The sequence below is a fragment of the Crocodylus porosus genome, unplaced genomic scaffold (assembly GCF_001723895.1).
Source record: "Crocodylus porosus isolate Cpor-Errol unplaced genomic scaffold, CroPor_comp1, whole genome shotgun sequence".
In the NCBI taxonomy this organism is placed as follows: Eukaryota; Metazoa; Chordata; order Crocodylia; family Crocodylidae; genus Crocodylus; species Crocodylus porosus.
The window spans coordinates 56,029,250-56,051,138 of NW_017728931.1; the positions used below are offsets into that span (position 1 = coordinate 56,029,250).

The 21,889-nt window shown below is 43.4% G+C and overlaps 1 protein-coding gene across 7 annotated transcripts in view; it reads left to right on the forward strand.

The window, feature by feature from the left end:
• Window positions 1-21,889, forward strand: part of CFAP54 (cilia and flagella associated protein 54) — a 221,250-nt gene that overhangs the window by 62,371 nt on the left and 136,990 nt on the right. For all 7 annotated transcript variants that reach the window (XM_019545081.1, XM_019545083.1, XM_019545088.1 and 4 more), the window contains exons 25-28: window positions 500-655; window positions 4,826-4,948; window positions 17,100-17,249; window positions 21,307-21,403. In XM_019545081.1, the coding sequence (XP_019400626.1) occupies window positions 500-655; window positions 4,826-4,948; window positions 17,100-17,249; window positions 21,307-21,403 (526 nt within the window). The remainder of the gene's footprint in view (window positions 1-499; window positions 656-4,825; window positions 4,949-17,099; window positions 17,250-21,306; window positions 21,404-21,889) is intronic.

A 21,889-nucleotide genomic window follows, 5' to 3' on the forward strand; every position in this document is an offset into this window, starting at 1 on the left:
ATCAATTCTGCTCCTTTGAGAAACTATAAAACTCTTCACTTCAATTTTAGTTTCACTTCACTCACTGGCTTTACTCATGCAAAGGCTGGAGGACTGGGACCTAAAATGTCAAAACAAGAAAAGGTTAATGCTTTCTCCCACTAATTAGCTATGAGTGGATGGCATGTGACTTTACAATTTTACTAATTTTTCATGCTATGGTTTCTTCTTGCTCCGTTAAAATGGCTCTGTGTTTGAAGTACAAGTTTTTTTGACATCATAGACTAATAGACTCGAGGGATAAAATTAGGTTAAAGCTACAATTTTCTTTGATGTCATGAACAATGATGTATTTGCTTATACACTCCTAAGGATCGCTGTAAGCTTTATTCTAAATTCAGACATCTTATTTACTATACTATTATACTGCCATTTAAACTATAGAAATAATTTTCTTCTTCCACCTTTTGGGATAGGTAATTTAAAGTTATAACTGAATATAAATTTTATTCTTTTGCAGGTTGCTAGATTAGTTGAATGTGAGAGAATGCTTGTGGCAATTGAGCTTGCTAATTGGTTAAATGATGCAAATTATGCCCTGCAAGCTGTTGTTCAATGTTATAGTCTCCTTGCTCCAATTATCTACCACAAGATTTCTTCAGTGCCAGTGGTTCAGGTAAGATCATTTGAAAAGAAATAGTTTAATTCAAATTCTCTGAGTGAGTAAACAAAAGATAGACCAACATTGTGCCCAGGTGAAGTGTACTTTTACCAGTACACACAACTGGAAACTGGCCTATATATATAAATGGGTATATAAACTGTATATACATCACTAAACTGGTATATATGTCACTCAAACTGCTGCAGCAAATGATGGCTGAAGCAGAAGCAATGCTGAGAAAAGGTCAGTGTTGAAGGACTCAGATCCAAGCAAGCAAGTCTTCTTCCACCAGTTCCTCAATGAAAAACTGGTAAATTCCAATCAAAAACAATGGGAGCATGTCAGCAGTGTGTGGGGTGTCCTCAAGACCACCATCATTAGCATCTGTGAAGAGACATTTGGAGTCTCTACCAGGAAATGTTAAGATTGGTTTGATGAGATTTGACCGGGAGATCCAAGGGTTGATTGATCTCAAGTGCAATACCCTTTGTGCTTAGCAAAATGACACCACCTCCAAGCAAAAGAAATTGAATTTCCAGTAAGGCAAAGCAGAGTTCCAAAGGAAGACCTGTGATATGAAGAACAAATGGTGGGAAGATGAGGCTAAGGGGATTCAACATCTCACTGACATCCATGATATGCAGTTTCTTCAGTGCCACCAAAACTGTTTATGGTCTGAGCACTCAGGGACCAACTCCCTTGAGTTGGATGGATCATAAGGATGGAGGAGACCTGACTGAGAAAAGGGGAAACATCAGTGTGCATTAGAAGAAACATTTTGAAGGCCTTTTCAGTCAAGATGATTGTTGTTGAGGGTGTTCTCAACTCCATCCTGCAACACCCAGTCAGAGATGATCTTGGAATCCCTTCAACCCTTGACAAGGTGAGGAAAATCATCAAGCAGATGAAGAAGGACAAGGCATCTGGAGCAGATGGAATCTCCATGGAAATCTTTAAGCAGCAGGGAGAGTTGCTCACATCACAGCTTCATGCCCTCATCTTAAGGACCTAGAATGATGAGAAAATCCCTGATGATCTCAGGGATACCAGGATTGTGACGATCTTCAAGAAAGGAGACAAGTCTGACTGTGGAAACTATAGAGGAATCACCTTGCTGTCCATCTCAGGAAAGATCATTGCAAGAACTTGCTTGAAATGTCTCCTTGCACTTGCTGAAGTGTTCTTTCTGGAATGTCAATGTGGGTTTAAGGCATCAAGGGGCACAACTGACATATGATCTTCAGCTTTCCAGTGCCAGGAGAAAGGCTGGGAACAACACAAGCCTCTTCTACATGGCCTTTCTTTGACCTCATGAGAGGTTTCAACTCTATTAGCCTAGAAGTGATGTGGAGGATCCTTGTGAAGTATGGATGCCTTGAAATTTAGTAGTATTCCTTGCCTGCTCCATGATAGTTGCAAACAGTGGTTCTCAGTAATGGATCTATCACAGAACTCTTTGAGGTTAAGATGGGAGTTAAGATGGTTGTGTCATCGCTTCAACACTCTTCTCAATATTCCTTGTCATGATGCTACATCTGACCACCAACAAGCTTTCAGCTGACGTGGAGCTAAATTACCAAATGGATGGTAAGCTGTTTAATTTCAACTGAGAGCCAAAACGAAGGCCAGCTCGACCTCAGTCATTGATTTCCAGTATGCTGATGATGCTGTAGCGTGTGCTCACACAGAAGCAGATCGTCAGGCAATCATCATTGTCTTTACTGAGGCATACAAAAAAAATGGCACTGACAGTTAACATCCAGAAGACTTAAATATCAACACACTCCTAAGGAACAGTCCCCAGCTCTGGCAATCCAAATCCATAGTTAGACTCTGGAGAACATTGAGTATTTCCTTTACCTTAGCCATCTCTCTCAAACAGCTGACATGGACAAAGAAATCCAACATTTCCTCAAATAGGCAAGTGCAGCCTTTGGATGCCTAAAGAAATGGGTGTTTAAAGATTGTGACATCAGAAGCAAAAACAAGCTCATGGTTTATCAAGCAGTCGTGATCCCCACTTTGCTGTACAGAGCTGAGACATGGACAGTGTACAGGAGATGTCTGAAGTCACTGGAGAAGTGTCATCAATGCTGCCTGTGGAAGGTCCTTTGAATCCAGTGGGAAAACAGATGCATCAACATTAGCATCTTTCTGCAACCAAACACTACAAGTATTGAGGTGAGGATCATCTGACATTGGCTTCATTGGCTAGCCATGTCATCTGGATGTCCAACTCCAGGCTCCAAAAGTGTCTTTTATTCTCCTAGCTCAGCAAGCTGTATGTTTAAGAGAAGGGCAGAGAAAGTGCTTCAGGTGTAGCTTCAGGTGATGTTCTCAAGGCTAACTTAAAAAAATGCAACATCAATGTTAACTCATAGGAGACTATTGCCCAGGACTGGCCCAAATGGAGGAAGAGTTTCTTGTAGGGATCTCAGTACTTTGAAACCTCATGACAACAACAGGAGATGGAAAAGTAGGAGTGGCAGAAACAGCATGTTGCAGACCAAATCAAAAATCCAGCACCACCCACCCCACATGGAAACACATGTCTGAGATGTAGTAGAGTCTGTCAATCCTGCCATCTTTGGACACACTAATCAGCCATCTTTGGACACACAGGTAAGATTTTTTTGTAAGGGGTTGCTGAAGAGAAGATACCCATAACAGAACAGATGCTTGGCACACAAACTGGTCTATACTTGTAACAGAACAGAAGTTTGGTACACATAGATTGGTTTAAAAATAGTGAACCCAGTTTAAGATTTGCTCCTCCTCACCAACGGCAAATGTGTGTTCTTTTTACTACTGAACTAAACTACCTTGCTTACAGAAAACTGCATAATTTAGATCAATTCTGCCTCTGGCTTTTTGAATGTCTGTACCTAGCCTGAATGTATGGGTACAATCGAATTTATAACAATGTGTACAAAAGATGAACTAAAGATGAGCTACCAAAAGGGAAGCTATTAATATTTCTGTAACTTTTGAGCACTCCCATTAAGTTATAAATCCATGTATCTGGACAGTGTTTTCAGACATACTAATATCAGTGAAGAGTAACTGCACTGAGATCAATGCTGTAATATATGTCTAGCTATGACAGAATCTTGGCCATAACTTCCATCCATATTGTGTTTACAAATACCACTGTGAAGGAAGAAAAGGAAGTGTTTGCAGAGTTCTTTTTTAAGTATTTGTCTCTGATATTCAGGTGGTCCATTCCCTTCGGGGGCTGAAGTTGATTTTATTTTTCAATAATGTACCCTTCAGTTTTCAATGGAGAAATGTTTCCTTTTAAAAATACATTTCTTTCCAAAAGTTTGCATATTTCCTATAAAAGACTGTGTACCTTCCCTCTATTTCTGTGTTTAGTAGTAATACTATTAAATCCCATCAGGTTTTCAGGAAAATATATTGTGGCAATATCCAAAGACTTTCAAATTCATGACCAACAAATAGCAAACATGGATTTTAAATTAAGGACCAATTTACATAGTTTAAAGCAGTCAGAAATGATTATTGTGTTAAAAATCTTAGAGAGGATGGAAACAATTAGGAAAAGCGATGTAGATGTTATTACATTACTTGTGATGAGCTCTTGGTTAAGCAGTTATTTGTTTGATATCTTAAAAAAAAGCACAGCCAACAATTGGAAACTGCTTTTCATGTTCAGATCCCTGTTCAAATGGATAGTAATTTGGTTTCCATATGTGTTAAACAAGACAGAAAAATGGGTCTTTGATATTTAGAATCAAGTAGAAAAGAAAACTAATCTGAAAAGTATTTAAACTTGTTTTTGTTTTTTCATTTACATTTGTGACCTGCTCAAAAACAATTTTAAGTAGATTTGTTTATCTGTATCATCTACTCATCATCGCACTGTAGAGTCTTTCATTTCTGGCTAATTAAAACACTAAAGGACTCCACCATGCATCTTTAATTGTGTGTCTACTACTTCAGGCAGAACTCGCTATTTATTGCTAAAAGTTAATGGCTGAAATCCAGGCCATATTGAGATAAAGGGGGATTTTACAATTGATTCTAGCAGGGCTAGGATTTCACTCTATGTATGTAGTAAACTGTTTTAAAATGTTATAGTAAAATGTTACATTGTTTGGCACTGATTCTGGAAAAGGTATGTAGATTTAGGACATAATATTGTAATCCTTGTATTTTCAGATTCTCATTAAATGCTTGACAGTCCTTCAAGAGCTCCCAATTAGTACCTTACAAAGGAAACAAGCAGGGTGTTATGAGAGTATTCAGCATATGATAGCATGTTCTTCCTTTTACACAGCCAAGGTATTTATTTTATCATACTTATGACTATGGACTACAGTGTCAGTAGATAACACTTGAAATCTTTACATAAAACTTCATCATGCTAAACTGTACTTAAAAATACTAGCAGGAAGTTTGGCGTTCTTGAACAAGACTTAAGCAATGTTATGAAAATATTTCTGGACATATTAGTGCTGCTGTTTTCACATTTGTTGTATTTTTAAATCAGAAATTTTGTGAAGTAGTTTATTGTGGAATGGGATCGATCATCTTGTTTATTTCTTACTAGATGAAATCAGTGACCTATTTTAATTTATACTGTGTGATACTTAGATATCATGCACCTTCCATTTTATAATTAATTGAAATATACATTTAAAATACCTTAATTGTGATCATAAAATGGGGTGTTAATTTTTTGGTAGTGCTAATAAAAAAGGAGTGCCTAATAAGAAACAGAAAACTAGGCATGGAAATGACGGTAGTACATCCTGTGGTTCTACTATGTTAGAATATTAACTGTTTTGCATATAAATAACTGACATCAGCCCTAATTTAACTGCTTTTCTAACTGAACTTATTTTGCACCAAAGTTATAAATGCAAGTGCCTCATGTCACTCACTCATTTATATTTAAGGCCATGATTCAAGTGTCCTGATTTTCAGAGATCATTCACATCTGCATTTTTTTTTTTACTTCATTGGAGCTGCAGGTACTCAGGCTATATACATATATTAAAGAATAATGTAGTGCTTGTAGGACTTTTTTCTTTTTTTAAGAACTGCCAATCTGGAGATGCTAGATTAAAAATGTGTTTTTTCTGATAAGTTTGAGATCTTTCTGTGACCCTGAAAGAAGGCAGGCTTCTTCTAGTGCTGAGCTGTCCTTAGCTTAGAGTGCCTTAGCAGACTCCCTTTTGGTTTCCTGGAATGTTGCTGCTGCTTTGATTCACTTAGACTAGCTGTTCCCTTATCCCAGTATGGCAGAAGTCAATTTCTGCAATTCTCCTTGAAGGGCCAGATCCCCTGTACCACAGGTCAAAAAGAAATTTCTTCTTTTTTCTATTTCTTGGTAAAGAAGTGTTACACTACTAAGTCCTGCGTCTCATAAAACCTGCTAAGAGCATTGTCCAATTCTGTAGTACTATTCCAAGGGTTATAAACAGTAGTAGTGGCTAAGCCCTCAACCTCAGGACTAGTGCTTTTTGACACTGACATTCCCTGTACCAACTCTCTCACTCCTTGAAGCAGAACCAATATTTATCACATGGGAGATAAAACTATTTCTGCTGTGTTTGTATCATTGCTTTTTGGTTTAATCAGTGCTGCAAAGACAATGCAGACAACTTCTGCAGGAAGCCTGTCCCAGTATATAATTTCAATCTCCAATAAAGACTTCCCAACTTCTGCAGGAGCCAGTCTTTAGACTTTAGTGTTTGGAAAGGGAATTTGCCATCTTACTTCTGAAAAATACCATTGTATGACCTTGTATGCATTGCATAAGGAGTATGCAGGTAGGCCTGTGATAGTTTATTTTTTGGGTAGGGCCACTGGCATGGCATCTTCTTCTTTGCCCCCCTCCCCCTTCCTCCCCCCTTATCTTTATGAACATAACTCTTGGACTTAAATGGAAGTCTGCTACATCCTCTGCGTTTTTGATCTTCTCAGATCACTTTCCCCTTAGAAAGCATCCATTATTGAGAAGTAGCAGTGGATACATCCTATTTCTTTTCCTGAGACTGCAGTTTCTCCATTTTTTTTGATTTAGTGGAGGCCCTGGATTGCCAGATTAAGGAACTCCAGGCAACAGTGCAGTGGCTGCGCACCATTAGAGAGGGGGAGCAGGAATTGGATGCCTACTTCATAGATTTCATAGCTATTCAGGCTGGAAGAGACTCCGAAGGATCATCGAGTCTAGCCCCCTGCCCCACGGGCAGGAGGTCACCAGGGATCACAGGATCCCAGCAGGATAAGCATCCAAATGCATCCTGAAGGCGTTCAAAGTGGGTGTTTGAACCACCTCCGGCAGTAGTCTATTCCAAACCCTGGGGGCTTAGACAGTAAAGAAGTTCTTCCTTATGCCCAGCCTGAATCGGTCACGGTGGAATTTGTAACCATTCGATCTTGTCATCCCTTGGGGTGCTCTGGTGAACAGCCATTCCCCCAGATCCTGGTGAACACCCCTGATAAACTTGTAGGTGGCCATCAGATCGCCCCGTGCCTGCGCTTTTCCAGGCTGAAAAGTCCCATGGCTCTCAGCCTCTCATCCTAAGGTCTGCTTTCCTGACCTCTGATCAGGCACGTGGCTCTCCTCTGGACTCTCTCAAGCTTCTCCACATCCTTTTTGACTTGTGGAGCCCAAAACTGGATGCAGTACTCCAGCTGCAACCTTACCAAGGATGAGTATAACGGGAGAATGACGTCCCGGGATTTGCTTGAGAAGCATCTATGGATGCAAGCCAGCATTTTGCTCATTTTACTAGCTGCAGCATCACACTGAAGGCTCATGTTCATCTTGTGGTCAATCATGGCCCCCAAGTCCCTTTCATTTGTAGTGCTGACCAGTGTAGCACTGCTGAGCCTATAAGGATGCTGCAGGTTTTCCCTCCTAAAGGTGGAGAACCTTGCATTTTTCGTGTTGAACACCATCAGGTTCTCATCCGCCCAGTTCATGAGCCTGTCAAGGTCTGCCTGGATCACCCTCTTGTCTTTAGGTGTGGATGCTTTACCCCAGAGTTTGGTGTTCTCGGTGAGCTTGGCCAGCTCACTTCTGGCACTGATGTCCACATCATTGATGAAGATGTTAAAGTGTATAGGCCCTAGGACAGAGCCTTGAGTGACCCCACCAGTCACAGAAAACCACAATGATTGACATCCGTTAACCACCACCCTCTGGCTCCTGCCATGGAGCCACTTCCCCAGCCAGAGGATCGTGGTGTGGTCGAGGCTGGAGTTAGCCAGTTTTGCCAAGAGGTGATCATGAGATACCAGATCGAAGGCTTTTTTAAAGTCAAGATACGACATCAATATCTTCTCCCTTGTCCAGGTGATAGATCACCTGGTCATAAAAGGAAATGAGATTGGTCAAGCAAGACCTACCTGCAACAAACCCATGCTGGGTATCCCTCAGGATATTGTCGTCAGCTAGTCTGTTAAGGATGGTCTGTTTGATAATCTTTTCCAAGACCTTCCCCAGGATAGAAGTCAAGCTGATGGGCCTGTATTTTGCCAGATGTACTTTCCTCCCTTTTTTGAAGATAGGCACGACATTGGCCTTCTTCCATTCTTTGGGCACTACACCAGAGCACCAGGAGTTCTCAAAGATCCAGCTCAAGGAGCTTGTGCTAGCCAGCTCCTTGAGTACCCTGGGGTGTAAGCAGTCAGGGCCAGCTGACTTGAAGGTATCCAGCCTGTCAAGGTGTTCCTTCATGAGGTCAGCACTGATGGAGGTAAGGAATATCCCTCACCCAGGCCTCCCTGTCCAATAGTCAGCAGGGGCGTCCCATGGGACTGGTGAAAAACTGACGCAAAGTGCCCATTTAGTAAGTTTGCTTTTCATTGACGTCAGTTGTCCCTTCTGGTTTAGCAGGGGTCCAGTGTTGCCCTTGCTTTACCTCTGGCTCCCCACATATCTAATAAAGGACTTTTTATTGTCCTTGATATTTGTAGCTAGGTGGAGTTCCATCACAGCCTTGGCTTTTCTGGTTTGCTCTCTGCAGGTCCAGCTCAGAGCAGAGTATTTCTCCTTGGTGGTGGTTCCAGTCCTCCATTCTTTGTAGGTCTTTCTTTTAAGACACAGGAGATCCGCTAGTTCCCTGGAGAGCCAAGGGGGCTGCTGTGCCCTTTTGCTGCCTTTCCTTTGAGACGGGATAGACTTTGCTTGTGCATCCAGGATTGCTCCCTTGAGGAGCAACCACCCATCCTGAACTCCCCTTCCCTTTAGGTTGTGTCCCTTTAGGGCCTCACTGACAAGCCTCCTTAGCTAGCTTGTCAAAGTCAGCTTTCCTGAAGTTGAGGACTTCTGTATTACTGTCTGATTTGCCAGCTTTATGGTGAATGCTGAAGGTGATCAGCTCATGGTCACTGTCACCCAGCTTCCCTTCAATCATTAGGTCGCTGATATAGGTCGTCCCTGGTTGCCAGTACCAGGTCGAGCAATGCTTTACTTCTCATTGGCCCGTAAACTTCCTGAATCAGATAGAGGTAATCCACCCATAAGAGAGAGGTTTGTGACAGCTCGGATTTGGCTGAGCGCTCCTCCCATGAGATGCCTGGGTAGTTAAAGTCTCCCATGACAACCATACATGGGGAGTGCGCAGCTTTGGCCGATTCCCTGGCAAACTCCTGGTCAAGGTCTTGACCCTGGGTAGGGGTCTGTAGTAGACTCCCACCATAGTATCCCCTGTGCCATGTTCCCCATGGAATTTAACCCAGAGGGTCTCAAGTCTTCCACCATGGGTGCCAATGTCAGCTTGCAGGGATGTGTAACTTTCCTTGACATAGAGAGCTACACCCTTTTGTCCGCTTGATCCCTCCTATACAAGGTATAGCCATCTATACCTGTGGCCTAGTCATGGGTGGAGTCCCACCAGGTCTCCATTATTCCTATGACATCATAGTTATTTGCGTTTAGCAGGAGGACAAGTTCCTCCTGTTTGTTCCCCAAGCTGCTGACATTTGTGTATAGGCAGGCAAGTGTCCCCTTGGGGGCCTTGGCCTTGTCTGTCTACAGATCCAGTGGGGCAGGGGCCTTGGGGTGGTGGGCCTTGGGGCTCTTGGCCACCTTGGGCCAAGCCCTGTGCTGGTCCGTGAGGGAGGTCCAGCAGTCTTTCTCCAGGACAAGTCCTCCCTTGTCCTGGAGGGAGACTGTGGTCTACCCTCTGCCTCCTGGGGGAGGAAGGCCTGGTAGTAGGAGTCGATCTCCTGCTCACAGTCCCTGATGGCGTGTAGTCTCTGGACTGCGGCCTGGATCTTCTCCAGCTGGCATGCCAGAGACCCCAAAAGGGAGCAGACCCCACAAGTGAAGTGGCCATGCTTCCGGGCCCCAGAGCCTAAAAAATTAACAGGCAGCCCCTGGATGGTTTCCAGGCTCTCCACCAGATGGCTGACGACTCCATGGTGGACATGAAGAACCGGCATGGAGTCCAGCCAGGGGTTGCCTGAACAAAGGTAGTCACTGGCCCTAGAAGGCAGTGCACCAGGGTGACCATTCCCCTGGAGTTGCACTACCGTTTTGAAACCCTGATGTCAGCAGAGTCAGCTGAGCCACTGGCTTCAGCATGTGAGGATGGAGAGCCAATAGTAACTGCGCCCAGAGGATGACACAGAGTAATTGTGGTGAGTGACTCTGTCCTGAGGGGGACTGATGGAGTGATTGTTGCCCTGACCCCTTAGCCTGTGAGATCTGCTGCCTCCTGGGGGCTTGTGTCCAGGATGTAAATGAGAGGATCCCCAAACTCATTCAGCTCTCCAACCATCACTCCATGCTACTCATCCATGTGGGCACAAATGTCATGGCTCTGAACAGTCCTGGTTGGGTTATGAGTGACTACAGGGCTCTTGGGGCACAGATAGTTTGTTTTTTGTTTTTCCCTTGATCCTCCTGGTCACAGGTCACAGGCCTCAGAAGGAGAGATGTATTGGAGAGGTCAACAGAAGGTTCTGGTGATGATGCCATCGCAAGGGGTTTGGCTTCTTTGACCATGGTCCACACTTTAGGGAGAGAAGCAGTGGCTTGTTGGAGAGGGATGGCCTCCACCTCACCCTGAAAGGGAAGAAGCTCTTTTTGGCCAGGATAGCTGACCTACTTGACAGGGCTTTAAACTAGGTTCTCCAGGGGATGGGCAATCAATTAACAGTTCTAGTCCAGGTCATGACAGCCACAGTAGTAACAGACCAGGTAGCCCAAGAGAATCCACTCTGAACACAGCCTAAGGAAAAGTCACGTTCCAGCGCACAGGGAAGCCCAGGGCTTCTCACAGTAGGTCACCTACCTGTACACAAATGCCAGGAATTTGGGGAATAAGCAAGAGGAACTGGCCCTACTCCTGAGTGACCATGATTATGATCTCGTAGGGATAACAGACACCTGGTGGGATTCCACCTATGACTAGTCTGTAGGTATAGAAGGCTATACCTTGTACAGGAGAGACCATGTTGGGAAGAGGGATGGGGGGGGTGTAGTGCTCTACGTGAAGGAGCAATACATTTCCCTTCAAACGGAGTTTAGCAGCCAAGGAGGGCCTCTCGAGACCCTCTGGGTTAAAATACAGAGGGAGCATGGGGAAGGGGACATAACTGTAGGAGTCTATTACAGACCTCCCAACCATGAGGAAAAGCTGGACTGAGAATTCAATATGGAACTGGCTGAGGCTGCAGACTCCAGATGTCTGGTTGTCATGGGGGACTTCAGCCACCCCGCATGTCATGGAAAGAAGACATGGCCAAATCTGACCAGTCGTTTGGCTTCCCTCACATGCATTGATGACCTCTACCTAACACAAAAGGTCTATGGGCTGACTAGGGGAGAGGCACTGCTGGATCTGGTTCTGGTCAAATGGGATGATTTGGTGAATGATCTGAGAGTCGAGAGGAAGCTTGGCGACAGTGACCATGAACTGATCACTTTCTCAGTTCAAGGCAGGGTGGGCAGGTGCCTCAGTAAACCAGAAATCCTCAATTTTGGGAAGGCCAACTTTCAAAAACTCAGGAGACTGGTCAACCAGGTACTCGGATACCATGGCCCTTTAGAAAGGGGAGCCATGAGGAATGAGTGTTCCTTAAGAACATAATCCTTGAAGCACAAGGAAAGTCTATCCTATCCTGAAGGAAGTGCAGTCAGTGGGCTCAGTAGGGAACTTGGACCTCCTGAAGCTAAAAAGAGAAGCCTACCCCAGACGGAAAATGGGAGTCCTCACCAAAGAAGACTACACAGCACTAGCCTGCACCTGTAGAGAGTGGACCAGAAAAGCCAGCGCAGACACTGAATTCAGGCTAGCTATGAGAATGAAGGACAACAAAAAATCCTTCTTTTGGTATGTGGGAAATCAGAGGAAGAACAAAGGCAACATTGGACCCCTGCTAAATCAGCTGATGACTGACTGTCAGGAAAAGGCAAATCTCCTAAACGATTACTTTACGTCAGTCTTCCATGTGTCCAAAGGGGTCACCCTGTCAGATAGGATACATTGCATCCAGGGGGCAGAAGATGGGCCTACAGCTGATGGAGATCAAGTGAGGGAACACCTTGTAAGAGTTGACATCCACAAGTCCATGGGCCTGGATGGTATGCACCCGAGAGTCCTTTAGAAGCTAACGGACATCATAGCATGCCCTATGGCAAAGATATTTGAGAACTCCTGGTGCTTGGGAGAGGTACCAGAGGATTGGAAAAGAGCCAATGTGGTCCCAATCTTCAAGAAAGGAAGGAAGACCCAGGGAATTACAGACCAATTAGTCTGACATCCATCCCTGTAAAGATCCTGGAGAAAATTATCAAGGCTAACAGCAGCAGGTTAGCAGAAGATAACTCTGAGTGCCAGCCAACATGGCTTTATTGCTGGAAGGTCTTGCCTGACCAACCTCGTCTCCTTCTATGACCAGGTGATGCATTGTTCGGACAAGGGAGACGAGGTTAATGTCATATATCTGGATTTCAAGAAGGCCTTTGATTTGGTCTCCCATGATGTCCTCATGGCTAAGCTGGAAAACTGGGCTTGATCTCACTGTTCAGTGACTGGGGAACTGGCTCCAGGGTTGGACCCAAAGAATAGTGGTTGATGGGAGCAAATCAACATGGCGCAAGGTGACTAATGGTGTCCCTCAGGGTTCAGTATTCCAGCCAGTACTCTTCGATATTTTCATTAATGATCTGGATTTGGGCATCTGATGCAGACTGGCAAAGGTTGCAGATGACACTAAAGTCTGGGGAAGGCAGTCGCACTGGAGAACAGTTTGGGGATACAGGCCGATCTGGACGGGCTCACAAGGTGGGCGGACCAAAACCTGATAGCCTTTAATGCAGAGAAATGCAGGGTGCTCCACCTTGGGAGGAAAAACCAGCATCGTACTTATAGGCTTGGCAGTGCTATCCTGGCTAGCACCATGACCTAAATAGACTTGGGGGTCTCGATTGATCACAAGATGGACATGAGCCACCAATGAGATGCCATGGCCAGCAAAGCAAACCAAACTCTGGCATACATCCACTGATGCATATCAAGCAAAACCAGGGATGCAATCCTCCCACTTTACTCAGCCCTAGTGAGGCTACAGCTGGAGTACTGGATCCAGTTTTGGGTCCTCCACTTCAGGAGGGACATGGATAAGCTTGAAAGAGTCCAGAGGAGAGCCACCTGCATGATCACAGGCCAAGAGAGCAAGCCTTACGAGGAGAGGTTGAGGGACATGGGACTCTTCAGTCTGGAGAAGAGAAGGCTCGGGGGATTTGATGGCAGCCTATAAGTACATAAGGGGGCGGGGTGCAGCAAGATCTGGGAGAACAGTTGTTCACCAGTGGTCTCCAAAGGATAACAAAGTCTAATGGCCACAAACTTCTGGGAGGCTGATTTAGACTGGACACGAGGAAAAGCTTCTTTACTGTTTGAGTGTCCAGTGTCTGGAATAGACTGTCTCCAGAGGTGGTGCAAGCACCTACTCTAGACTCATTCAAATGGCATTTGGATGCTTATCTTGCAGGAGTTATTTGACCCCAGCAAGACTTCCTGCCTGTGGCAGGGGGGCTGGACTTGATGATCTTGGGAGGTCCCTTCCAGCCCTTAAAGTCTATGAATCTATGAAAAAAAAAATCAGCTCCATCATCAAATTCTGAAATCACTCCAACCCACATAGTGTCCTCATTACTGGATAAAACAGCTGCACTCCCAGTGCTTCCCAGGCTTGACTTCTAGAACAGGGGGGAAGGTCAGGCTCCTTTCCACTCTGAGACCTTGGCCTTTTGGTTTCTCACCTTCCCAGGTTGTCTATAGCTCTGACTTGGGGAGCAAGCATCCAGTTCTGCACTTGAGAAAGAGGCTTCACCTCTTGTTGGGGTAACATAATGCAACCCATAGTTCTAAGCAGCACAGCAGACAGTCTTTTCAGTAAAGGCACTGATTGGATCAAAGGCTAGCCAGCCAGAGTTTTTCTGTCCCCACCAGTGGGGTTGAGCCATCCCTCTGTCCCCAGTCCAGCTCACAGAGCCTTGAGCACCCTCAAAGATACTCAGCTGTTTCATTTCTAGTCTTTTAGCTCCCCAAAACAAGTGGAGGCACTTATCTCAGTCTCAGATTCTTCTGGCCAGGAACTGCCAAGATACCCTTTTTTCCAGTCTGCTCTTTCATTGCCATGTTTATATCCTTTGGGCAAGTCCTGGGTGTCCTGAATCTCCCCTTTGTTGTCAACAAAGCCATTCAAGATCCTGTTGATGCTAAGGGACCAATTTGTCTCATCCTCCACAGGGCTTAACACTTAGCCCTTCATTCTCTGTGCACAGGCTAATGAAGTCTACTGAGTCATACCTCTTGTGGAGTAAAATTGAGTATAGGAAGTATCCAAAGTCCCAGACTAAAGTGTCTGGGATGGAGGATGCGTGCTTGTAGCATCCGGGGGCAGCTGAATCCCAATACCGCTGAGCTTGGTTCTGCGCATAGATGCCTGTCAGTGGATTTGGGAGTATCTGAAGCCCCAGGGTGAGAGCCTGGGATGGAGGATGCTTGCCAGTTGTAGCACCATACATAATGTTTAGAATGATTAAGTTCTGCCTGCTCAATCAATATGGTTTTTGGAACTCTTGCATTTTGTTTAATCAATATGATTTGGGACTGATTTAGCTGATTCAACTTGGAACAGGAAATATATTAATAAACAACCCCCCCCCCCCCAAAAACAAAACCTGAGTCATACAATGTTGTATCAACATGAACACAGTTAGCACAGAAATTTCACAATAAAACTTTTAGTCCATTCCACTAACTATACCCATGAATGATGGATTATAATTAGTGCAACTCTAGGGCAAACTCCAGTCTCGATGCTACCAACTTGAAAAAAAAGACAAGCTAATAAATTATTTGGATGAGAGATGAATGTTTATTCTCATCTGGCTCCAAATTCTGTATTTGCCATTGTGGCAGAGGAAATAACTAAGCAGCAGGCTTTAAAGATTACTCTGAAGAACAAAGAACCAAAGAAGACTGGATTTAGTAAGTAGAAAGGCTATTCATCTGCAAGCTTGCAGCATTGCATAGTCAAATATCAAGCTCTTCTCTCTTCTTATGAATATTTTGATTGGCACAGATCTTTGGAAATTCTGTACAAGATTCTGCCAGATTCTAGACAACGTTTTAAGTCATTGGTCTTAGATGGCCAGGTGACAGCAAGGAGAGACTAAAGAGACTAGGTCTATTCAGTTTAGAAAAGAGATGATTGAGAGGGGAAGAGAAAGTAAATAGGGATTTATTATTTACCATGCCTCACAAGAACTAAGGGTCACACAGTGAAACTAGTAAGTGGTAAGTTTAAAACTAACAAAAGGAAGTTATTTTTCACACGGCATGTAATTAAAATGTGGAACACGTTGCCAGTAGACGTTGTGGAACCTGATAGTTTAGCTGTATTTAAAAAAAGGCTTAGACAAATTTTTGAAGGAAAGGGGCATCAGTAGCTATTGAGCATGGGAGTTAAGGATACAGCCTCTGAATTAGAACTTCCTATAATTTAAATGGTGGAGGCTGCAAGGGAGAGAGGAACAGTAGAAAATCCCTGTTCATACCCTGTTCATTTTCCCTTTTTAGCATCCACCCTCTACCAGTGTGACACAGGATACTGGGCATGGTGGACCTATGGTCTGACCCAGTGAATGGCAGTTCCTGTGTACTTAGGAGTACTGTGTTTTTCTTGAAAGCAGTATCAGATTTTTATCCAAACCAAGAATGTCAAACCTCCTCCAGTCCATGGGCCAGATCTGCTCATGGAGCCATTTCACTGAAACCATTAGGGTACTTGCTGGCTAGTAAACCTCAGGGCATTGTTAGGTGGAGGCCAGAATTAGCCACAGAATTGAGGGCCACTGGGTTCCATTAGGCATGGCTATCAGTGGCAGGGGAGAGCTGTGCTTGCCCTGCTGCTGGTTGCACAACTGCTTATGCTGCTTTTGATATGGTATATAATTGATTGGCCTATTGCCACTTGTCCTGCTGCTGCCCCACTGTAGCCACTGGCCCTGCTGTGACTGCTCCTAGCCCCATTGTCTAGATTCTAATCTGATCTAAACTCAATGCAGTTCTTTGCTTTTCCCTAAAAACTCATTCATCCAATGGTATAGCAATTTTAATATTTTAGATAACTTTGGCAGACTGGGCTCAGAGAATTTCCAAGTGGATGTTGGTTTTACTGAAGTGTTATAAATTAGCTGATCTGGAATACCTGAGACAGATTAGGTTATATTTCACAAGGCACTGGAAGTTTTTGCACCTTCCTTCAGATTTGTCCTTAAAGCTGATGTATGTAAGGCAGGTGCTTTGAAATTGATACGACCAACATTATTCCATCCTGCAGGCATCTTAATCTGAAACTCATTTTAGCAGAGCTGTTGGCAGTCTTCATTTAGTTAGGCTCACAGTGTCCTCCTTCACTGATTGACTATACTTCGGGAACATGAATCAGATATAGACAGCCACTCCAGGAAGAAAAAGAAGTAACTTTCCAGTACAGTAACCATAGTGCTTAGAAATGTGCTGTTCCACGACCCATCCTCCTTTCCCCATTACTGCTGAGTCTTTTATATATGGATATAGTACTGGAGAAGGAACAGAGGGTCAGCTGGTTGTGCAGACCTGCTCCCCACTTTATACCCTCAGATTGGGGATTTCAAGGGGATGGAGGATGCAAGAGCTACCAGTGGATACTGTTGGCTTAAGTGCTCCGATCTCCAGTGAATAGGGTAAATATGTACCAGAAATAGAATATGTAGACAACACATTTGGAAGAATGTCAATTGTTGCACAGGTAAGTAACCTCTTTTTCTTCATTATTAGATATACAGATACTGAATTTTAATAATTGGTTACTAACCCTGTAATTTTAATGTATGTTGATAGTCATAAGTAATGATGGACAGTGTCTAAATGTTACATATTATGTACAAATATTTTAATGAATGGATTTTTAACAGGTGCTACGTTCATGGCAAGAATATGAACTAGCAATAATTATTATTAACTATGGGAAGAAGTTGTTGGATTCTTCACAAACAACTTCCCGTGATCGCTCTGGAGTTCTAGATGGTGAAGAAATGCGCATTGACACAGATGCAGAAGATGAGGTAATCCCTTTCTTTTGTATAAGTATAATGCTACATAAGAGCACCCTATCACAATAATTCTGATATGAAAAGCTGTATATAGGGCTGTAGTAATTTTAAGACCAATTCCTTATTGTTCTCATAGGATCCTAATTGGGATTTAGGTGGAATGTAGCCACCTAGGTTGTAAAAAGTGTTCCAAGTCAACTCTGCTTCAACACCTACAAAACACTTTAGGTAGGTAGATTCATTAGGTGCCTCCGTTTTGCCTTTAAAAGTTCCCTAGATTCCTGGAATGTACAAAAGCTGTCCAAATCAGGCATTTAAGAACCTAAATCCCACCTTATGTGTGTTGCAATCCAGATAATATGAGAGACATTTAAAACCTGTCAACGTTCCTGAGTCATGCAGTATCCATAATCCATTCCCAGCACTTGACTGATACCAACAACATTGAACATGGCATTCCCAGCCACTCCCAAACCTTTCACACAATAACCTTGTAGTCACACACTTGGGTTTTAAGACTTCCTCAGCTTGAGAGAGCCCAACTGACATCTGACACTTCCCAGAAGCATGGCTTTAGGCAATAAAATGAGGCACCTTCCACTTCTCCTGTGGAAGCTGGGCCATTGGACAGCTAAGGCTGTCATACTCATGATGCCAGGAGGAGAGTAAACAAGAGAAAATTTGTCTAGTGGTGAAAGTATGATGGTGGGAGAGAGTAATACTGGGTTAAGCACATAACAGCCATACTAGGTGAGACCACAGGTCCATTTAGTCCAGTCTCCCGTATCTTACAGAAAGAATATTTTATACATAGCTGCCTAGGCTTATATGTTCTCTTCCCCTCTTCCTTTACAGCTTCCTGCATTCAGAGCCCTAGGAAGTTCTAATTTGCACCCTTAACTATAATGGTTGTACCCTTTAACTGTAATGTTTAATACCCATTGGTGGACCTATCCTCTATCAATTTCTCCCATTCTCTTTTGAACCTGGTTAAATTACAGCATCTTGTGGCAATGGGTTTCAGAAGTTGTTCTTGCATACATGGTGTGAACAAGAACTTTCTTTTGTATGTTTTAAACCTTCTTCCTAATAATGTCTTTGTATGATCTCTAGATTTAGGATTCTTTTTCCTTGTTGCTGGAGTTATGTTTTTAACCAACTACTTGATTTAAAATGTTCAGGTTGTGCAGTCAGGCTCCCTCTTATTTGTTCTCGCTTTGCCTCCATGACTTGCACTTCTGACTTACCAGTGCCCCAACTCAGCAATGAAGGAGGAAAGTGTTTCTTTAGAGCTAGAGCTTCATCTTATTTAAGTTTCTCTTTTGGGATCTTGACAGCTGTCCTCTGGGAGGCCCTGAGTTAGATGCCTTAGGAGCAGCAGTAATTCAGACCCCTCTCTCCCTTTGCCTATAGTATTTCCTATTATTTGACTGTGGTACCGTCCTACTCAGCATTTAGGCACTCTGCATCAGCCTTTGGAAGCACCTAATTCTCAGCACTGTGTAGGGATCCTAGGTTCATAAATCTCTTTGGAGCATTCTCCTAGGGCAGAGCACCTAATTTTTAGGTTTGCAATGAGGTGTCTATGAGAAGAATTTGACTTTGGCCCTTGAAATAATTTATGGATATAGTTTAACACATCAGGGAGGCTATCCACTGAGTATCGCTTTTATCCACCAAAAGTTGAAATTCATTTTACCCAAACAATTGGCATAGCTGTATACTGTCTTTCACATTTCATCTTCAGGAATGATCCAGAGAACAGGGAAATGAAAAACTGAAATAACTGCTGAGTTCAAGAAAATGAAAGTATCCCAAGTATATAGAGCTAGAAATGCTTTGCATCCTGTTGCTGCTGCTCCACAGTCTGGAGCAGGAGCTGGCAACCTTTTTGAGCCAGGGCCTGGAATAATTCTGATTCCAGTCTGGCCTGGGCCAGGTGGCTTTGGCAGCATGTCATCAGTGTGAGGGGTTTGTCTGCATCTAGGTTGAGGCCAGGCAGCTGGGAGTGCATTGATACTGCCAGTGGTTCTTCCTGCCCCCTGCTGCTCAGCTTCCAGCTGGTGGGGAACTGAGCTGGGAGTGGGCAGCTGGGAACTGTGACCACACCATTGCCACTGCCATTTCTCTTGTCTCTTTTCTGCCCCCACCCCCTTCCCTGCAATATGGGTGCAGCTGGAGGCTGCCCAGTCCTGACTTAGTTCCCCACTGGCTAGCAGCTGCAACAGGCTGTAGCCAGGCGGCAGGAGAAGTGGCAATGATGTGGATGCAGATTCCAGCTGCCCAGCTCCAGGCAGAGCCTGTAGGCTGTATGCTGCTAACCCCTGGTCCAAAGAAACTCTTGTCAGCACTTTTCCCCTGCACCAGTGATGCTGTCTCCCACGTTCAGTGCTGCAGATTTGAAAGGATGGCATGAATTTTCATACTTGAAGTTATTACTTACAGAAAATATTTCTATTGGACAGAACAGCAGTTGGTGATTTAAATGTTAATTCTGCCTGAATTAGCCTGTGCAGGGATATTTGAGGGATAATTCCTCATCTGTAGCTGCATACTATTAATATTAACAATAGTATTATAGTAGTGCCTCAGGATCCCAGTAGAAATCAGACTTCTTTTATGGTTGGTACAAATATAAACAAGTTGAAGTCCGAGCCCTGAACAACATACAGTTTAAATACAGAGGATATTATAGGCAGCACAGAAGCAGAATGAACAATGTGATGATATATAAATGTCATGTTAGTTCTCCCACATTTTGCTCTTTGTTTTTCTCTTTATTTTAAATTGTATGTGGGCTTTTTGGGAGGAAATTAACTGAAAAGAATAAAAATAAGGTAACAGACATATAAAAGAGAGAGAAAGAAGGGGAGCATGTAAAGCAGGGTGGAATGAAACAGAAATAAAGAAGTGGAGAAGAAGCAGGAAGGAGTACAAGCAAGCACCCAGTCGGCGCAGGGAGATGAGTATTTTGAGTGATCGGTGTACAAACTGGTCAAACACTGGTGATGTCGAAGTCCAGGTGGCCCTGCTGCTTCAGTTGCTTTTTTCTGTTGTTCCCAAATGCATTTCTGGCTCCTAGCATATCTTTCCCATCTACATGTTGCTGCGTGAAGGAGGAGGATTACATTGGCTTTACTGTCCCCACTCCTGGGATCTTCCCAGCATAGTTCACAAACTTCCAGCAAAACTATTTTCAGTGAAAAATCAGTTTTTCAGGTTTTTTTTTCCTTGAAAGATGGCTGTTTTCTGGGGGACACTGGGGACTCTTTGAATATGTCATTTAGTGACCTCTTTGCTGTCAGGAAGGAGATGGGAATGGGTTCTTTTCTAGACAGCTGAGTGTCACTCAGCCAGGGAAGAAACTTAAGGTGCCAAACCATTACATTACTGAGCTCTGAAGTGGATTTGAGGCAGGGAGGGGAACACCCCTAAAACTTCCCACTTAGCCTTATAAAAAAGCTTCTTATAGATGAGAATAGGCCATTTCAGCAAACCGTGAGGAGCCAGCCAGTTGCTGAACAGATATAATATAAGCAGCGTGCCACCCTATCAGATGGGTAGAAGATTTGTCCTTGTTCCTTTCAATTCCCAAACAAATACAGATCAGTTTCCTTCCAACAGGGAAACCACCCAAGTGAACCACAACAGACTCTCTAGAGCATGTGTCCTCAGACAGTGAGGAAGAATTTGAAGCCCATGGGAATTCGTTTCTATCAAGCCATTCAGTGATGTTTTGTTATAGGATTGTTTTTCTGCAGCAAGTTTAGGTAGCACAAGCTGCCATGTATTCAGCCTCTCAGACTGGGATTTCAACTCTGACAAGATCATAAACTATTTTAGTTTTTCCTTTTGGTAAAATTTTTATTGTGCTCAACTAATTCACTGCATAGTTTGTAAAGCCCTGTAAATCACAATTACATATAATGTTATTTCATAATTAGTTCTTAAGGCTGAGGTGGAAAAAAAATCCATCTTCTGTGTAATTTTGTTGGCTTCAGTGGCATTTTGCCAGGGATGAACCATAAATAATAGATACTAATCATTTATTACTTGTTGTTCTTCTTAGAGTGCTTGTAAGAAAACATCACAAGCCGCCGCAGTTGAAAAGGCAACTGAAAACTTAACTGCTCTGGAATCCAATCTTCTCAAACTGACAAAACCTGGTAGATATTTTAACAAAATATTTCTGTCTTTTCTATGATTTCTCATGGCTTGCTGCAAAGAATGCTTTTCCCAAATAGTACTTGTGGGTTGTTTGTTTCTGTTTGAGAGGAAAATTAAGGGACATAATCAACAAAACGCATGGTTTCTGTTGTCTTATTTACCTTCCAGTAACACATGGCATTGCTTTAACATTTCCACCAATACTAGCTGTTTCCTCATTAAAAAAACATTCAGACAAGTTTCAATATTCTCTCTATTGGTTACAATGGAATTCTATGCTGCATCCTTAAACCAATGGTTCTCAAGGTTTTTAGGTTCAAGGCACCCTTAGATAGACTCACAGCACCACTCGGAAAAGGCCAGCACTTGGTTTTCCACTGGTTTTTTCTATAGTAAAAAAACCCCAAAACAAGCAAACAAACAAAAAAACAACAAAGCAATTCTTCTGTTGCAAAGAACTAGCAAGACAGGTCAGAATGTTTTTA